Source organism: Schistocerca gregaria, chromosome 2 (genome assembly GCF_023897955.1).
Source record: "Schistocerca gregaria isolate iqSchGreg1 chromosome 2, iqSchGreg1.2, whole genome shotgun sequence".
In the NCBI taxonomy this organism is placed as follows: Eukaryota; Metazoa; Arthropoda; class Insecta; order Orthoptera; family Acrididae; genus Schistocerca; species Schistocerca gregaria.
The window spans coordinates 635811290-635830423 of NC_064921.1; the positions used below are offsets into that span (position 1 = coordinate 635811290).

Here is a 19134-nt window from a genome sequence, read left to right on the forward strand (position 1 = left end):
ATATGACTGTGGGAATGTCCAAATGGACAACGGCTTACTGACGTGCCCAAACCTCAGGAAAAGCTATACCCTGATAGATTTCAGGTTAGCAAGTGATAAGTTCACCTGTGTAGCTGATTACTGTGCAAAACTATTTAGACTTTAAATTTTATTACAGTTGACTTATACTATATTTCAATACATGGTGTTCCAGACATTATACTAGATTTCCATATATGGTGTTCCAGACACAGAAATAAATAAAAACTACACTGAAAAACAGCATTATACTTCTGAGCTCATAACTCATAATTGGGTGCAGAAAATGAAGCTTGATAATAAGTCTGTCTGTACAGGCAGTATGTAACAGCTTAGAATACGATGGTAGATGACAGTAACGCACACAGAGGATAAAGAAGAAAACGAAAGCATCCAGAAAATAGAAGTTACTACAAACCAAAATAAAAACAATGTTGCTGCAATGAAAAAACTTTAATACTGTACCACTAACACCAATCTTTGCCAATCCCATTAAGACTGCAACGAAAGAGCAAATCTTATACTTCTTTTAAATTTATTAATTCTTGTCTACAACAACAGCAGCAATAAATATGGTTGCTACGATAAAACAGAGTTTTGAAGAGAAAGAATCTTTAGCAGTGACACTTTGCGACCTTAGTATGGCGTTTGACTGCATTCCTCATAAGATCCTGACAAACAAGCTCAGTCACTATGGTGTTGGAGGCACTGTTCTGGCAGCCCTCAAATCTTATCCAGAAAACAGAAGGCATATTGTGTCAGTCCAAGGAGTGCTATCATGTTAACAGCATATGGAATATTGTGCACCACAGGGATCGGTAATAGGCCCCCTCATGTTCCTAGCTTTTATAAATGACTTAAACTCTCATGGGCAGTTCTTGCACTTTGCAAATGACACAACTTTGTACTCAAAAAGCATCAGTGCCAGCAAGGCCCAAAAGAAGCAGATGCGTTGTTTCAAGTGTCAAAAGTTTGGTTTATTAAAACCAAAATGAAAATCAATGAAGAAAAAAACCGAAAAATGGATATGTAGCCTCAAAGACAAAGGACACCCAAGCTGTGTAGGCGCAGTGAAACTTCTGGGGTTCATAGTGGGCACAAAATTACTGGCAAGACCATATGGCATGTGTGTCTGTGACAAACTGTCATGAGTTGTATACCTCCTGGGAAAACTGAAACAGTTGATAACTGATCGGCATCTCCTACTAGTATATTCTTCGTTGTTTCACAGCTGTATCAGCTGTAGAGTGTTACTATGGGGTCACTCTGCAGGCTGCAAGAAAGTACTATTACTTCAACAAAAAAAACAATAATGATAATGATATCAAGTGGGAGACAGGAGAACTGTAGGCCATTATTCAGAAAATTGTAGATAATGATTGTTTATAGTCATTATGTTCTTTTGTGTCACTTCAGATTAAGGAAAATCTAGATTCCCTCAGCAAGAGGCACAACAAACATGACCAAAATACCCACAACATAGAGATCATAAACATATTAAGCTGTTGATTGAGCGATAGCGTTCCGTACGTAGCTCTGAGTATGTTCAGATCTCTATCCCAGTAAGTGCCGATCTTGCCACTAGAGATTTTCAAGAACAAAATTGTAAGAGACTTAAAACTAGTCCCCTGACGGCATTCAGCCTTTTTTTAAACTCACATGTCAATAGCAGGTTAATGTATATAAGGTAAAATTTGTATTGTTACGAATTACTTGTATTTATCAATTTTGTAAGTTTTGACGCAGTCTATCCAGCGATGGGTGGTGAACAACGCAGACTTGGTGCTAAAGTTAATAAAGTAATAAATCAAACCAAAGTACACATAAATGCACTGTATTTGAAATGTATATAGTTATACGATACTCCACTTGCCTATTGCATAATAAAATAAAATAACAAAAAGGTAGTGCCTTGATAGAAAATACTTTGGAAAGATATGTGGAAATTCTGTCATAGACAGTATTTGTATCATGTGCAGGTTGTAAACATCAGTGTTCTGTGGTGTTATTGCGTAGAGCTTAAGGTTGCAGTTTGACATTCGAGTTCTTAAACGTTGTCGCTGCAGTTGCGTACAAAATCAGTGTTGTTGTAACTGTCAATGGAGAAATGTTTCACGAAGTGGTACGAGTTGCAAATTAACATGTACTTGTTGGAAATAGAGCATATTTTACATAATTGCAGAAGTATCATACCTATTAAATTTTACACTCATTCGCTGATGAAAGGCTACAAGAATATCAGCTTAGCAGGAAAAGAAAATAAATACGCGAAAACCTAAACCTTTTCACACAACTGACTGATGATAATTTTGTACACTGACATAAGGGAAAAAGCAGTGGTTTATTGCAGTGAAAATCATCAGTCACACATTTTTTTATCCACGTCGTGTTTGGCGACTCAGTAGCAAAACCTTCTGTCATTCGAGGTATGCAACATAATTTATTGAAGGCACCCACTAACATTTTCGAAACTAGTGGCAGAAACCAGGTCAAATTCACTCATCTATAACTGAGAAAAGTACTATCTCCAGAACAGCGAAGTTTATGTAAACGCGTATGTTTGAAAGCATAACAATGAAGTTAGTTAGAAAATATGTAATTTTTTAAAAGCATTCCCATCGTAGGTCAAGAAGTTGGGTGTACATGCTAACGGCACAGGAATTAATGAGAAATTGAAAGCAATGGATAGTGTAGATAGTTTGATTTACCTTTTAGCGAAAGGTAGTTCTAACGTAAGAATACTCTTTCTGCTTGAGGTCATGTCGCTTTTGTTTCCTCATAGCGTTTATGCCCTATTGTGGTACGTCTCAAATTGTGCTCTTAATAGCCATATGTATGTACACAGATAAACCCGAGAAATTCTGTTTATTACGTTCCAGGAAATAGCGTTAAATAGTGAATCTAAGAACATATTACAACCCCAAGATGTATAGCTACTGTAAGAACCGCGAGGAAAATACTAGTGCCCGAATTTTTTAAAGAATCATTCTACCCACGCTCCCTATGTGAATGGAACGGAAAGAAGCGCTAGTAACTGATATAGTGAGAAATACGTTCTGCTGTAAACTTAACGGTAGTGAACATACTATGGGCGTGGATGTAGATTGTTACATTGAGAGTGATTGTGATCATAATTTGTGTGTGTGTGTGTCTGTGTGTGTGTGTGTGTGTGTGTGTGTGATTCTCGTCAAGTGAAATTCGTACTGGTATTTGAGGAAATACAAAGCAATGCTTTGGTTTGGTGTGACTATTATTGACACACAATCAGTTATTCAGATGGGTTACAAGTAGATAAACAAGGTGAAAAAATGTTAGTGTACCAGAGAAAGTGTGGAACTTAAGTATAATATTATAAATATCTTACCCAAAAGTGAAGGCAGGTAAATAATGTTTGGTAAACTGTGTAACATATTCATTGCTTCCGCTAACATGTATGTTATTTAAATATGGGAACCCAAGTATTGGAGCTAGAAAATCGTAAATGTTTAGTATGCTATCGCAAAAGGCATTTGGAAAACGCGGAATTGCCATATGGGTAACAAAGAGTCCCAAGTTCACAACTGTAGACAATAATTTGTGTATATCAACATATGAAAGTGCATTCATGTCAACTGTTACTTCCTGCAAGCACACTTTAAATTATTACAATTTACAGACCTCCACTGACAGTTTCAAACGTTTATGGGTAAGAAAAATAAAAAAAAAAGTATGGCTGCTTATGGTTCTGTTAGTAATTTCTTAAGATTCACAACAGAGAATGACAGTTAAGCAATTTAAACTATATCTTTTGCTTTCAGCTGATAAAGCTGGTTTTGCAGAAATTAAATATAGTAACAGTTTAATGTATCATTGTGTACACCAGAATAATGCATGTTGTTGCCATGAAAACACCCAGTAGTGTTAGCAAATGAAACACCAATGTTTATGATGAAATAAACAGAGTAAAATTTATAGTTTGTGATTGCAGTGATAAAAGTAAATCCTTTATTCAGAATAACATCTCTAACTTCACCCTTCTTAACCAAGTTGATCAGTAAAACTTGACACTGACACATTATTTGGGAAACTGGGAATTGCTACAGGAAGTACCTCTTATTGTGTAAACTGCCAATGAATTCCAGTTGATCTCATTTAAAGATTTTTTGATACATTCACAAAAGCTATAAAAAATTTAAAGGGATGTTTAAGATTTATAACTCTGAGTAAAAAAAAAAAAAAGCCAGTAATGTAAAGGAAAACACAAATTTACTCAAGTAGCAGGGTAAAGTAGACTTTGAAAAGGAATGGTCAAGTTGTATGATAAAACATGTAGAAATTTTTTTTAGAAAGAGCTTGTCGTGTAAGATGACACAGCTAAATACACTTGACTAAAAAGCGTGTGGCGATCTTTACATTCTGAATAGTATTAACAGACATTAAGTCTGTCTGAGGTTGTTATGACTTGTAACTCCCAAAAACGTAAAAGGTTGATAGATTATTAAGCAAAGTTTAAGTGCCTGTTTTACCCTAATACCTTTCCATGTGTGTTGTGCACCACATGAACAGGTTATTGTTCCAGACATCAAATGGTTGATGTGATCCTTTGTCCAAAGACTGTTTGACACATTCTTTGCACTAGTCTCTCCTCTGCAAGCCTCTTAATTTGTGCATAGTTACTGCTGACCATCCCGTGGTCTCTCTTTTACAATCTCCTCCGCCCTCCCGACCCAGTTACCTACATTACCGAATGCACGATTTCTTTATGTCTCAGGATGTGTCCTATTAGCTGACCCCTCCTTTTAGTCAAGTTGTGCCATAAATTTCTTTTTCGCAATTCAGTTTGGTACCCCATCATTATTTACCCATTTAACCTTCAGTGTTTTCTGTATATATTTGAAAAGCATCTATTCTCTTTTGTCTGAGTTGCTTATTGTTACACTACATACAGATACCTTTAGAAAGGACTTACAAACATTGAAATTTATGTTAATTGTTTGCAAGTTTCTCTTTCTTAAATGCTTTTCTTGTATTTGTTGCCAGTCTGGATTTTATAGCCACTCTGTTTCAACCATCAGTTATTTTACTGCCCAAATAGCTAAAGTCATCTGCTGCCTTTAGTGTCTCACTTTCATCTAATTCCTTCGGTATTGTTTGACTTAATTTGTTTTTCTTTCATTGACATTAATCTTGCAACCTCTTCTCAAGACTCCATTCCATTCAACAAGTCTTCCAAGTCATTTGCTGTCTTTTAGAGAATTACAGTGGCATTGGCAAACTTCTAAAGTTTTTAATTCTTCTTCTTGATCATTTAATTACCTTTTCCAATTTATGTTCAGTTTCTGTTTCTGCTTGCCAAACATACAGGTTGCATAATGTTGCAGACAATCTGCAACCCAGTCTCACTCCCTTCTCAACTCCTATTTCCCTTGATTTAGTTAAGTGTTCTATTGATCAATCTCATAGCAACCATTTTGATGTGGAACGTGTCAAGTGCATAAGATATGCACACATTAATAAGGCCTTCTTCTTGTTATTTATTTCAAAAAGAAGAGCTTAAAATTTTTGTTAGCTACCCCATGGCCTAAAAATTGCACAAAATACATATATTAAATACCTATATATTTATTTGTTCTTATTCAAGAATTCATCTGTGGTATAGTTGTGAAGGAGATTTCAAGTTGTGATTTCAGTTTATTTTTAAACTGTTGCTGCCACATTGTAATTTATCGAAAAGCTTTACAGCAGCATATTTTTCCCCTTTCTGTGCCAACAATAGGTTAAGTAGAGGATAATGTAAGTCTTTCTTTCTTCTGGTATTGTAATCATGCATGTCACTATTTTTTAAACTGGTCCATGTTGTTGAGAACAAATTTCATTACTGAGTAAATGTACTGTGACACTGTTACAAGAATTCCTAACCTTTTAAAGAGATGCCTACAAGATGTGTGACTGTGAGCCCCACACATTATTGTAACCACTTTGTTTTGAGCAGTGAATACTTTTTGCAATAAATGTTGAGTTACCCCAAAATATTATTCCATATGACATCAGATAGTGAAAGTATGCAAAGTAAGTTAGCTTGCTAATTTCTCTATTCTCAAAATTAGCAATTATTCTGGTGGCAAATGTTGCTGAACCTAGTCGCTTTAGGAGATCCAAAATATGAATTTTCCAATTACGGTTCTCATCCACATATATATACTCCCAAAAACTTAGCATGATCTACCCTGGCTACCGAGTTCTGTTGATGTGTTATATTTTTGATGAAGGAACTGTACTCCTTGCAGTAGAAAATTGGACATACTTTGTTTTTTCAAAGTTCAGAGAAAACCCATTCACAGAAAGCCAGTCAATAACTTTTCCAAAGATATTATTTATATCATTTTATATTGGAGTTTCTTTTACTGGATTAATAACCATGCTTGTATCATCAGCAAACAGTGTCAGTTTAGCTACTTGTTTCAGATGAGGGAGGTCATTCACATCCATCAGTAACAGAAGGGGACCCATGATCAAGCCCTGTTGAACACATAATGTAATTTCACCCCAGTTAGATGAAGTGGGAAACTTCCTTAAATCACTTAAACCGTATAAAAAAACTTTTTGCTTTCTGTTGTGTAGATATAACTTAAACCACTAATATGCTGTTCGATTTATACTATAGAACCACAATTTTTTTTTTTAACGTAATGCCACGGTTCACTCAATCAAATGCTTTGGATAAGTCACAGAAAATTCCTATTGGTGACCTTTTACTATTTAAACACACTATTATGTGGGCAGTGAAATTGTATATTGCTGTCTCAGTGGAACAGCATTTTTGAAATCCAAGCTGTGGTTTACTAGGTATCCCATTACTGCTGACATGGCTAACCACTCTTGGGTTCATTGCTTCCTCGACAGTTTTTGAAAATGCAGTGAGCAAGGATACCGTCCAGTAATTATTGACATCTTTGATGTACCCATTTTTGTAGAGAGGCTTGACAGTGGCATATTTTAACCTGTCTGGGAAAATACCTTGAGTTAGTGATGCATTACAGATGTGACTCAAGATATCAGCTGTAACTGCTCCACATTTTTTTATATCTTGTTAGAAATGTCATCTACCCCAACAGAACATATATTTTTCAAAGAATTAATGATTTTCCTTATTTAACAGGAGGTTGTTAGATGAAAATTAATCTGGCAAGGATTTCTCAAAACTGACTCTTCCATGTACTGCAAGGCTTTTTATTTTGAACTATTACCACCAGTGATAAAATCTTCTTGGATTGACAGCTGAGTCAATGTGTTCTCAAGTAACATTTCACGTAGTTCCTTACTTGCCACCTTCAGGCGAAGTGTTGGGTTCACATCGCGTCCAGTTCTTTGTAGCTGCTGAACTACGAGCTTGTCTGCATCCTCGGCACCGGTTGGGCGAATCAGGTGCAAGTAGAATCAGCATGGCAGCGCATGGCGGGGAGGAGCCACGGCCGCCAGGTCCTGGCGTCTTGTCTCGGTGTAGCCTGTTTATTCCGTTCATCGCCACCGACCTGCCTCCATGGGTGTGTTCTCGTCTTATTCTTGATATAGTTGTGTTCAACGTGGTGCTGAGTTGGAAGCCACTATCCCTGTTGACCAGGTTATCACTGACATGTATCTCCACTGCCTCTTTAATAAGAGAGTCCCAGAAACCTATCGCTGTACACAGTCTCTTGGCTTCTTCAAATTGAAATGTGTGTTCTTCGCTGGGGCTGTGCTCTGCTACCATGGAGATCTTTCTGCCATCAATATATATCACATGTAAATGTAGAATGTAAGTACTTTTGGATTGAAGGAGTCCACATACTGAAAGGCAGAAGCGCTGTAATTGTATGGTGCACACACACAAGAAAGAAAACTTGGTAGTTTTTAGGGTTATCCTTTTTTGAGCTAGACCAAAAATACACACAGGAAACAAGTAGACCCCCACAAATATGCCTATGTCCCTACATGGTGCCGGCTGGACAAACAATAAATGCGCTGACCATATAGGGCCGCGCGTGTGGGTGTTCATTTTTTTGCCATGTATATTTTACTCTAGCTTGTAATAGGAATACTCCAAAAGCTGGCTTTTATTTTTTTCTTTTGTATGTGCCTTTGAATGATTCTGCCTTTTAGTGAGTGATCTTCTTTAATCCAAAAGTACTTACACAATCCCTCATGTGAGGGACGCCAACACAAGATAATAGAATCGGCACTCGCAAAGAAGCATATGGACAGTCGTTTTTTCCATTTGGAAGTGGAACAAGAGAGTGAATGACTAGCAGTGGTACAAGGTGCACTCTGCCATGCACCATATGTTGGCTGTGGAGTATAAATGCAGAGGGGATAGGGTGGAGTTCCAGACATCTAAAGCAAGGCTTTCATGATTCTTTGCTCTTATGCCTTAAGTATTATGATAGATGATGAACAGGATTATTTACTATTTTCAGTGTTAAGTATATCTTTTGTTGGACTTCCGATAAAGCTTCTGTTGTCAGGAATATTTGAACTTTTTTAGATATGTAAACTATTGCACCAATCAAGAATGGAATTTCAGAAGGACTTACCACAGAACATAACATTTTAATTTATTTGTCTAATGCATCCTGGCTCACAAATCTCGACATTGTTTCAGAGCAACAATTTTTTTTAATATTGAAGATGAAATTAGTAACTGTTTAATTTAATATTTGTATTAAGTTATATACACCAGTTATCAGGCATAAGGAAGCATCATGTTGTAGGGCTGGTTATAGTCTGTTATTTGGGTTGATAGCCTTTTCATTACTGGGGCATACTTCCATATCGTTATTGTGTCAGCTGTTGTTTGTGTTACGTACAAGACCTCCTTCCTTTTAGCTATTGATGTACGCCCATCAGAGGAGAAACTAAATGAATTTTTCTACTGCGGTATACTGTATTAGTTTGGGTAAAATGCATAATGTACCACAGTGTGTGTAATAGAATGTGACTTCATTACTTACATTGTAGCCTAATGGAGAGTCAGTTACTACAATCTGTTAGTTTGCATTGTAATTTATAAACATGTGTTAATAATATCATTTAACACTCAAAATTGCCTCCTGCTATTCAATAACTGCTGATGATTTGTTAATGCAAATGTCAGGAAGTTAGACTAATGCTACAGAGCAATTCCACAATTATTTTATAAGTAATATCATACAGAAAAAGATGTGATAATAGTTTGCAGTGAATACACCATAGCCTATTGGTGACAACTCTTAATTAACTAGGCCAACTGACAACAGTATGATAGTGCATGTACCATTGTGTGAAGTTAGTAATTAATAAAACAGAGTAGTTCATGTACATATTACTTATAACAAAATTTTCTTTCCAGTTCATGACTGACTGACTACTCTGGCACAGGATCAAGGTCCTTATGCAGCCATAAAAAAATTGCGGTTGCCTCTCATATTAATTAAAGGTGGATGACTGAGTTCATCAATGTACATACAAGATATAGTGTTGGTGTTGTATTACCACCAAGAAAAAGAAGTTTTCATAAGTGTAGTCAGGCATTCCTGAGCATGTTGAAACATAATGATTGTGAGCCAATGAACACACCAAAAACTAACAACAGTCTATAAATAAGTTGCATAAGTTCGTAGATCACCTTAATTGTGAAGATTTTCATTGCTGACTGAAACCGGTAGTCTGAAGACCTACAGGTTTGTGAACATAGACATGAAATAAAAGAAATTTATTCTACAGCATTAGGGGTGACCTGAAACAAATAGAATAATAATGCCCTGCCCCTTCTCCTTCACACATAAACTTAGTAGTTCTGTGAATGTCCTACAGTGCTGTGACCAACCTGTGTTAACACTGCTGTGAGGCATGTGAGCACTTAATTGAGAGCAGTGTCTGTTGCTACAGTTCAGAGGTGGGAATATACTAGATGCAGTGTACATCAGAATAAGAGAGGGATTGGCTGAGCTTCTTGCAGAAAATGTTTGGGAGGGTAGGGGTTTGGGCACACCATCACAGAAAGCAAGTTCTCTGTGGTCCCTAGTGTCGCAGAACCTTTTTTTTAGTTTAGAATCAGAATTAAGCTCCTGTTGTGAAAGAATTTAAAATAACGGACGAGCACCACAAAATGAATAAGAATTTGCAGAAAACTGAGATTAGTTTATTTCATCAGATTATTAGAAGATTGAGTGATAAGATTAGAAGAGCTCCTTGTCTCCTATAGCTATCTGAGCATCACATAACCACAGAGTTAGATAAGTTAAATATGAAGTATTACATTCCTGCATCTTACTCATGTAGAACTAATATGGGAAAAGCAAGAGTTGTTACATATACTGATGAGCCCAAACATTATGACCATTTGCTTAATAGCTTGTTTGTGCATCTTTCGAACGAAAATACATCACTGATTCTGTGTATCAGGTATCTGACGGTTCGTCGATAGGTTTGTGGAGGTACATGGCATTAGATGTCTACACACAGGTCATGTAACTCTTGTAAATAACGGGCCTCTGATTTTCTTATGTGGTGTAGGCACCCAATAGCGACCAAGACTGGTTCCATAGGATTTACATCAGGTGAATTTGGTCACAGAGACATCACCATGAATTCATTATAATGCTTCTCAACCCACTGTAGGGTGGTGATGGATCCGAGACATGGACAGTTATACTGCTGAAAGGTGACATCATTGTTGGAGAAGATATCAATTATGAAGGGATGCAGGTGGTTCGAAGTGTCAGCGTATCTTCAATTACTACCACATGTCCCATGCAAGCGCAGGAGAATATCTCCCATTGCATAATACTTCTCCACCAGCCTGTGTTTGTGGCACACTGCATGTTTCGAGCCACTGTTCACCTCAGTGATGGTGTATGTGGAGACGACCATTGATCTAGTGTGGCAAAAATGTGATTCACTCAAGCAGCAGACATGTCTCCATTGATCGATGGTTGAATCCTAATGGTCTTGTGCCCATTGCAGTTGTAATTGATGATGTCGTTGGGCCAACAAGTGAGCAGGTAGGGGTGGTCTGCTGCGGACCTCCATGTTCAATGATGTACAATGAATGGTGTGTCCCAAAACACTTGTGTGTGCACTAGCAATGTGCTCTTTTGAGAGAGATGCCAAAGATCACCGTCTATCCTGCTTTACAGAGCAGGCAAGCCCCCAAAATCCCATATTTTGTGAAGAGTCGTGCATGTCCAACCACTTAGTGCCTACTGCTAGTTTCACTGTCGTACCTCCTTCTGTGGATGCTCATGGCAACAGAACAAGAAAACATTCAATCAGCTTTGCCATTTTCAGGATACTTATTCACAGGATCTGCTTAATAATAATCTGCCCTTTGTCGATGTCGCTTATCTCAATGGATTTCCCCATTTGCAGCCCACATATTCACTAGGGTGATCCCCTATCTGTGTCTGCTCCGCTTACACACATTTTTACCATGATACGTGCCTGCTACACCACCAGGGGGCATCTAGTGTCATAGTGTGCAGTGGTCTCATGTTTTGGCTTATCAGTATATATTGAGACAGAACATAAGTTCAGAAACATTGAGAGAAGTAGATTTTGTAGTGATCAGCACAAAGAAGTGTTTGCATGTGAATTAATACTGGAAAATAGATCACTTTTAATTGTAACTATATATAGATCCCTACTGGGAAACTTTGATGTGTATATGAGGAATTTGGATTTCTCACTAGAATCACACCAAGCAGCAGCGGAAAACACACACACACACACACACACACACACACACACACACACATAAGTTATAATTAGGTGAACTTTCAGAGCCAGCAACTCCTGCTTCATGCAGAAGGGTTGAAGGGGAAGGAAGAGGGGTGAAGGAAAAGTACAGGAGTGGTCTAAGAAAAGGGGTAGATTTTGGGAAAGTCACACACAACTTCAGGACAGGGGAGACTTACCAGAAAGGATGAGAAATTTTTCCTTCACCTCTCTTCCTCCCCCTTCAACCCTTCTGCCTGAAGAAGGAGCCACTGATTTGAAAATTTGCATTATTGTATCGTAGTTTCATGTATATGTTCTGCTGCCGCTTGATGAGTAGATTTTTTATTTAATCCAATTACATATATGGTCAAAATTGACAGTTAATAGTCTGTGGTGATTTCAGTGTAGATTTTGTAAAGGATTCTTATAGGAAAATTGATCTGGAAACCTTTCTTTGATTCTGCAATTTGATCTCAGTAATTAAGTTTCCAATACAGGTGGGTAAAGACAGTAGGACCCCAATTGTTCGTTGGTGTTTTTGCTGAATCTCAAAGCAAGAAAATAACTAAATACCCAGTAATAAATTTTCTCCTTACACAGTTGGGATAAATAAGGTAGTTCCTTACGGTATGGCAATGAGAATAATTAATCACTTCATAACAGATGTTTCCAAATTGGTTTACTCTAGATGACTTGGGATGAAATTTGTAACGAACCAAATGGTGGCATAAAATTTTATCTATTCCATGATAAATTAATTTCATTATTTGAAAATAGCTTTCCACTTAAGCTAATTAGCTATATAAAAAAATCATGGATCGCTAGAGGGAGTAAACTATCCTGTAAAAGGAAAAGGGACGTAGATCTGTTGGCAAGATCAAGTAGATAAATTTAGACAACAAAAACACTGAGGATGGCTTTAACAAAGTCAAAACTGGCCATAATAAACAAATGTTATTGCGGTCCCGACTGTTGTTTTAACCAAAGAACAATTAAGAGATCCTGCAGTAGTTGCCAACTACTACTGCTACTAAACATTACCAAGAAAAGTTATTAAAAATCAAGGAACTTGCACATTATGTCAGGAATTAGTAATTCCAACCACAGACTTAAGGCCATATGGAGTGCAGTGAAATGAGAGACTGTACAGTCGGGCATAGAACAGGATGACATCACTATTGAATTAAATAAAGGCCTGTAAAAGGTGAGACAGAGTTGCCATTTATGTTTAATAACCATTTCCTAAATATAGGGACAAACAGTTAAAGATAAAAATTACAGCAGTGTGTTGAAAAAGAAGCTCTCATAAAATTCAATCATATGAATGTATAACCAACTTCTCCTTCTGAAATTAAGAAAATTATGTATTTTCTCAAAAATAAATGCTCAACTGGATGTGATCATGTATCCAGTAGAGAACCAAAGATTTGTTTCCATATAATAAATCCTGTTTTGTTTGAAATATTTAATGCGTCACTAACTCAAGGCATTTTCCAGAGAGACTGTAATATGCATTCTTAAATCCCTTTACAGGGAAGGCGATAGAGTAACTACTGACCTTTATCACAACTGACATCTTTGTTGTAAATGTTTGAGAAGGTGATGTATTCTAGAATATGATCTTACCTGAGGTTTAATAATACCCTCAGCAAATCACAGTTTGGATTTAAGAAGAATTGCTCTTCTTAGAACCCCGTTTACAAGTTAACCCACAAAATTTTTCAAGCAGTACTTAATACACAACAAGCAGAATTAGTTATTTTTGTGGATGACACTAGTATTGTAATCAATATAAGCAGGCATGCAGTAACAGAAAAATGGTAAACAATGTTCTTAAAAGTATATTTACAGGTCTTTTGTGAATGGCCTCTCTCTCAGTTTCAAACAGGCACAACATATTTAGTTCTGCTCATCAGAAGGTACTACTCCAATGACAAGTCTAACATATATTTGATGAGAATGTAAAGTGAAAAAGCCACAATTTGGAGCTCCTAAAGCAACTTACTTCAGCCACATTTGCACCCAGAATAATTGCAAATCTTGGTAAGAGAGAAATCAGTAATCTGACATTTTGTCTCTTTGCTTTCTGTAATGTCATATGGGCTAGTTTTCTGGGGTAAGTCAGATTTGGAAAAGAAAGTCTTCATTGCTCAAAAATATGCTGTAAGAATAGTATGTACTGCTCAATCATTATCATCTCTGACCTGGTCAGGAATCAAACCCGAGCCCCTCGCATAACATTCTGTTACACTGACCATTTAGCTATGAAGGCACACGTTATGCCACTTTACTTAAATGATCAGCATGTAGCCTTATTTACAAAACGATTTGTAATGTGAATATAAAATGTCTCATTCCACATTATTACAATTTATGGTGCAAATGATCCATGGAATACAAAAGTACTTTTCCATCCGAAACTTGCACCAGAACAGCACTGGTCCCATACCCACTGGAATCTGTGTGTAGTTCTGTAGGCGCTCTCTCATCATACAGACCAAGTACAGGGTCAGTCATCATAGCTTTTCACGGCACATCGAAAGTATCTTGCTGGGCATTACCCCAGATAAATTTATCATCAGCTTTTAACAACTCTTGGAGTGGCCTGACTTTGATGCAGAAGTCTTTGATAAAACGATGGTAATAAGAACATAATCCGGGGAACCTTCTCACATCTCTAAAGCTTTTAGGAATAGGAAATTTCGTTATAGATGTCACCTTTTCTGGGTCTGGCGACACACCTTCGTTTGACACAAGGTGTCCAAATATTTTGATTTTTTTTTTTTTTTTTGCTCCAAAGACACAATTTTTTTTGGATTGAGTTTCAGTCCACCTTGTTGGAGACACTTAAGAACGGCCCTCAGTCTTCTTATATGTTAATCAAATGTCTCTGAGGACACTATAATGTCATCTAAATAACAAAGACACATCATCCACTTCAGGTGCCTTAGAAGATTATCCATCATTCGTTCGAAAGTTGCTGGTGCATTACACAAACCAAACAGCATTACCTTGAACTCATACAGGCCCTCAGGGGTGATGAATGCAGTTTTCTCACGATCAGCCTCATCTTCTTTGATTTGCCTGTATCCTGAGTAAGTGTCCATGGTTGAGAAAAACTTAGCCCCCTTCAGACAATCTAGTGTATCGTCAATTTGTGGAAGAGGGTAAACGTCCTTTTTAGTTATCTTATTAAGCTTCCTGTAATCAACACAAAAGTGCCAACTGCCATCCTTCTTCCTGATGAGGACCACTGGTGATGAACGTGGGCTCTGTGAAGGCTGAACAATGTCGTTCTTCATCATTTTCTCTACCTTGTCGCGAATTATTTGACATTGCATTGCTGACACACGGTATGCTCTCTGGCTTATTGGTTGATGGTCTCCAGTACTAATCTGGTGCTTCACTATCGATTTGTCTAATTTGCTCTTCACCTCTGGATTGAAGCATTCAGAGAATTCTTGAGGAATGGCGAGTAGCTTCTACTGTTGTTCCTTAGTGAGATCTGGTGATAGTCGTTCTAGAAGATCTTGTCTCTTAGTGGTAGCGCTAATTTTGCCCACAGACTCAGCATGGGAGGTTTCTATGACATTCAGCTGTTCTGCAATTAACGGCTCAGCATTTGCTATGCACTTGCATCTTGGAAGGATCTGCTGTTCTCGGCAACAGTTAACTATCCACAATTCACTGAATCTGTTCTTAAATGAGACGACAGAGGCTGGGATGACCAAGTTATTGTTCAGTGGTATGCTGATCTTACATTCCACTGCAAGATTCATGGGTTGATGCATGGGATGACACATGAAACTTACCTTTCTAGCGCTGACTGCAGGAATGATCACTTCATCCAGCACACATAGCCTCCATACACTCGGATGCACATCTTCCTGTCCACAGTATCTCATCTGGTCTAAAATAATCTTCGAGTGACCACAATCTATAATCGCCTGAGAAGCTTTCAAAAAGTCCCATCCGAGAATGACATCATGAATACACTCTTGTAAGACGATGAATTCTAAGGGCTGTGTATGGCCACTTATACCCACACAAATGACATATCTTCCTGTAGGTTTTACGTATTTCCCATTAGACACCTTCAGCAGAGATGTTTTGTTGTTGACGAATACGGTTTTCTGCAACTGGCAGCAGTACTTCTCTGAAATGACTGAATATGATGCTCCAGAGTCCACAAGAGCTTGGGCTGGTCAGCCATCCATGAGGATATTGACATAGTTTCCTATCATTTTTGTAGTGATTGACAGTGGAGGATTTTTCTCTTCAGCGACCTCACCTCTAAGGAAGGTCACTCCCTTCAGTTTTTCATATTGTGGCGGCTAGATGATTGGCTGGAGCTTCTAAACAGTGATCGAGACCTTGATCAGCATGCTGGGGAGCGTCCTCTCCAGTGGCCAGCTTGCGGTGATGGTGGCCTTCGTCATCATGCACCCACATCTTCTTGTTCATCTTCATCATCCCAGTGTTGGTGTCAGCTAAGATCGGTCTGCTGTCTTCTGGCATGGACGTCATCAAATATCCACCGCTTTTCTTGATGATAGCGCACCACATGTCCCGGTCGTCCGTAGAGCAAACATACGGGTTGGTTATCCTGGGTCTTCCAGATGTCAGTCTTCCTTGGTGCCCAGACAGGTTCCTCATGCGGCATTGTAGGAATGTAACTCCGCCTGGGTCTCGATTTTTTTCACCGTTTTAAATGGAAATGAAGGACGAGAAATTGGTTTCACTGTCTGTTCCACTTCCTTCCTTCTGGCCTCTTGAAGCATCTCGGTTTTTTGCTCGCTTTGCAATCCAAGTGCCTTCTGAACTTCCTCTCTCACTATCTGATGAAGAACACTTTTGAAATCAGTTGTTTCCTCCATCACAGACATCAATACAATGATTGGAAGCCGTTCAAACTTATTGCGTGTAATTCTTTTTTGATGCATCGTCTCGATATACTGGCACCATTTTATGAAGTCGTTTGCTGTCAAAACATCTTTCAGTTGGGCTTGATACACACCCTTCATGAGATGTGCAACCTTATCTTTCTCCTTCATTCTAGGATCCACTATCTTACACAGTTCCAAACTGCCTTGAGTGTAGGATACTGTAGCTTCTCCTGGACACTGTGCCTTGCACTTTAATTTATCTTCAGCCTTGCACTTCTGTTGTTGTGTGTCGCTGAAATACTTGCACAGATCCGCCTGGAATACTTCCCAGCTTGTGAATTTCTCCTCATTGTTCTCATACCATTGCTTGGCTTGACAGTGCCCTCCAAGTAGAAAAATATGTTAGCCGAACACACAGTGTCATCCCATTTGTTAAATTTGGCTGTACACTCATATACCTTCAGCCACTTGTTTGGATCTTGGCCATCGTCACCAGAGAACCCGGAAGGATGTTTCATGTGGTTGCTGTCATTGTAATGTCCTCTTCTTCTTTTGTCTCCAATAGATTGGGATCTGTTGCATATGGCGCGAACTCGCGTTTCTCGCCACGTAAACGAAGGCTCTGTCGTGGCCTGATGGAAGCCGCTGTGTCGTTGGTAATGGGCGCTATCACAAGGTACAATACCCAGTGCCTCCACCAGAATAATGTCACATAGAAGAAGGTGTAAGTAGATGAATAATGAACACTGACTTCACTTAACAAAGGTTTATTCAGCACTTGCACATACAAGAGCGCGGACCGAACTGCCTCTGGCCAGAACACATACAGTATATATACAGCTACAGAACATTCCAGTACAATGATTCTTGAAATTTGTGGATACTTCTCGAATGTACTTAAACTGAATATAGAAATTAAAATTCTACAGTCCAGGTGTGTTTTGAACTCACCACCCCGCATGCAACAGTTTAGTATCACCACCACTACACCACGGTGCTACTCGCCTAGTCATATGACCGCCATGGAGTTTTCTGTGGATAACTGTTTTGCATCTATACTTACGTGATTCTTTTAAAATTAAATTTTCAATTTAATGACAGTAAATTTAACTTACATCCAATACATGTTCAGTAATTGATTTCATAGATAACAAGTAAATGTTTGACTTCCAGCCAGGTATGTGCCTTTTGATCTGATCCCAATTCAGTGCGAGGATGAGTGGAGCTTGTTCCAGACCTTACCACCTAAGAATAATCTGAGGTGGCCCCATGAACTGAAATCAGGACCTTTGAATCAACAGCCAGCAACGCTAACACTTGTTCATCTGGGCAGCATTTCTTGGATAGTTAATCCTGCTGATGGGAGCTTGTCTCCTGAAACTCTATTTCTATTTTATCAGCAGTGACCTCAGATTGAGGACTCTCTGTGTCCTAGTCCACACACCAACCTAACTGCATTTTTAATGTTGTGCTGGGGACTCCTTTGACAGTTAGATGAATGGGTACAATCCACTGCTAGTTTTTCCCCAAATAAAGTTAGTGCTATTTACCAATCAGTCTTTGTTTGTCTAGATTAACCAAGAAAGTTAATATTGGTATTTTCCAATGCTGAAGTATTGGATATAATGGCCACTTCCATCTGATGTGAGGTAACTGTCTGAAATGCTAGTAACTGGAATTCTGATGCTTTAATGTATAAGCCCTGATGAAGAGAATATAAGCTAATATCTGTCACGCAACCAGTCCAACTGATGTGGGCTCATTATACTCTTTTTTTCCCATAAAACATAAGAGATGTCATTTGCGAGCTTACCATGTGTGAATGACAAGGAGGGGATGGTTTAGCAGTATCATTCATCAACACCGGTGAGAGGATGGTCCAAAAACTTCAGCCGTCAGTAACACCCTGTATTACTGTACCGCTAGTCAACTGGAAATAATATAATTTTATCTATTTTGTACAGAAGTTTTGTGCACTTCTTACAGTTATCTAAAAATAGATGGATGGTGGCTGCATGAGTAAGTCCTTGATATTGTATATTTTCAATTTATTTAGCTATAGTCCATTGTTAACTGAATCATATGTTTTTTCAAGAACTGAAACCATGCCTGTTGATGCCTAGTTTGGTCTACTGGGCTGTGTACTTAGAGAAACTCAGTGGTTCAATGCACAGGGACTGTCCTAACTGTTTAGTAGTATTCCCTGGTTACATCTCAAGTATTCACCTTCTCACTGAATTTACAATGCTCCATACAGAGACGCCAATTTATAAAGCTTTTGACACATGATTGACTATATGCCACATTTAACAGAGTTCCTTTTGTAGCCTTTATTCTAGGCAGCTGTAAATTCACATTGAAATGGGGTTGTCCTCCATTTTAATTGACCAAAATAATAAAGGGCATTAATTTAAAGTTTTCTTTATTATCTGATCTCCTCCTCAAGTAGGAAGACATTCTCTTCTGGTACATGATTGCTGACTCATCCATTTTTGATGTAGTGAGTAGCCACATATAA

General features: G+C 38.1%; 1 protein-coding gene across 3 annotated transcripts in view; it reads left to right on the forward strand.

Annotated features, from left to right (window-relative positions):
* Nucleotides 1–1977: 1977 nt before the first annotated feature.
* Nucleotides 1978–19134, forward strand: part of LOC126334665 (T-cell activation inhibitor, mitochondrial-like) — a 304598-nt gene continuing 287441 nt past the window's right edge. For 2 of the 3 annotated variants that reach the window (XM_049997127.1, XM_049997128.1), the window contains exon 1: nt 1978–2140. In XM_049997127.1, the coding sequence (XP_049853084.1) occupies nt 2118–2140 (23 nt within the window). In that variant the 5' untranslated portion in view covers nt 1978–2117. Of the gene's footprint in view, nt 2141–2767; nt 2819–19134 lie in introns of those variants that run through there. The other variant, XM_049997126.1, reaches the window with a different exon arrangement.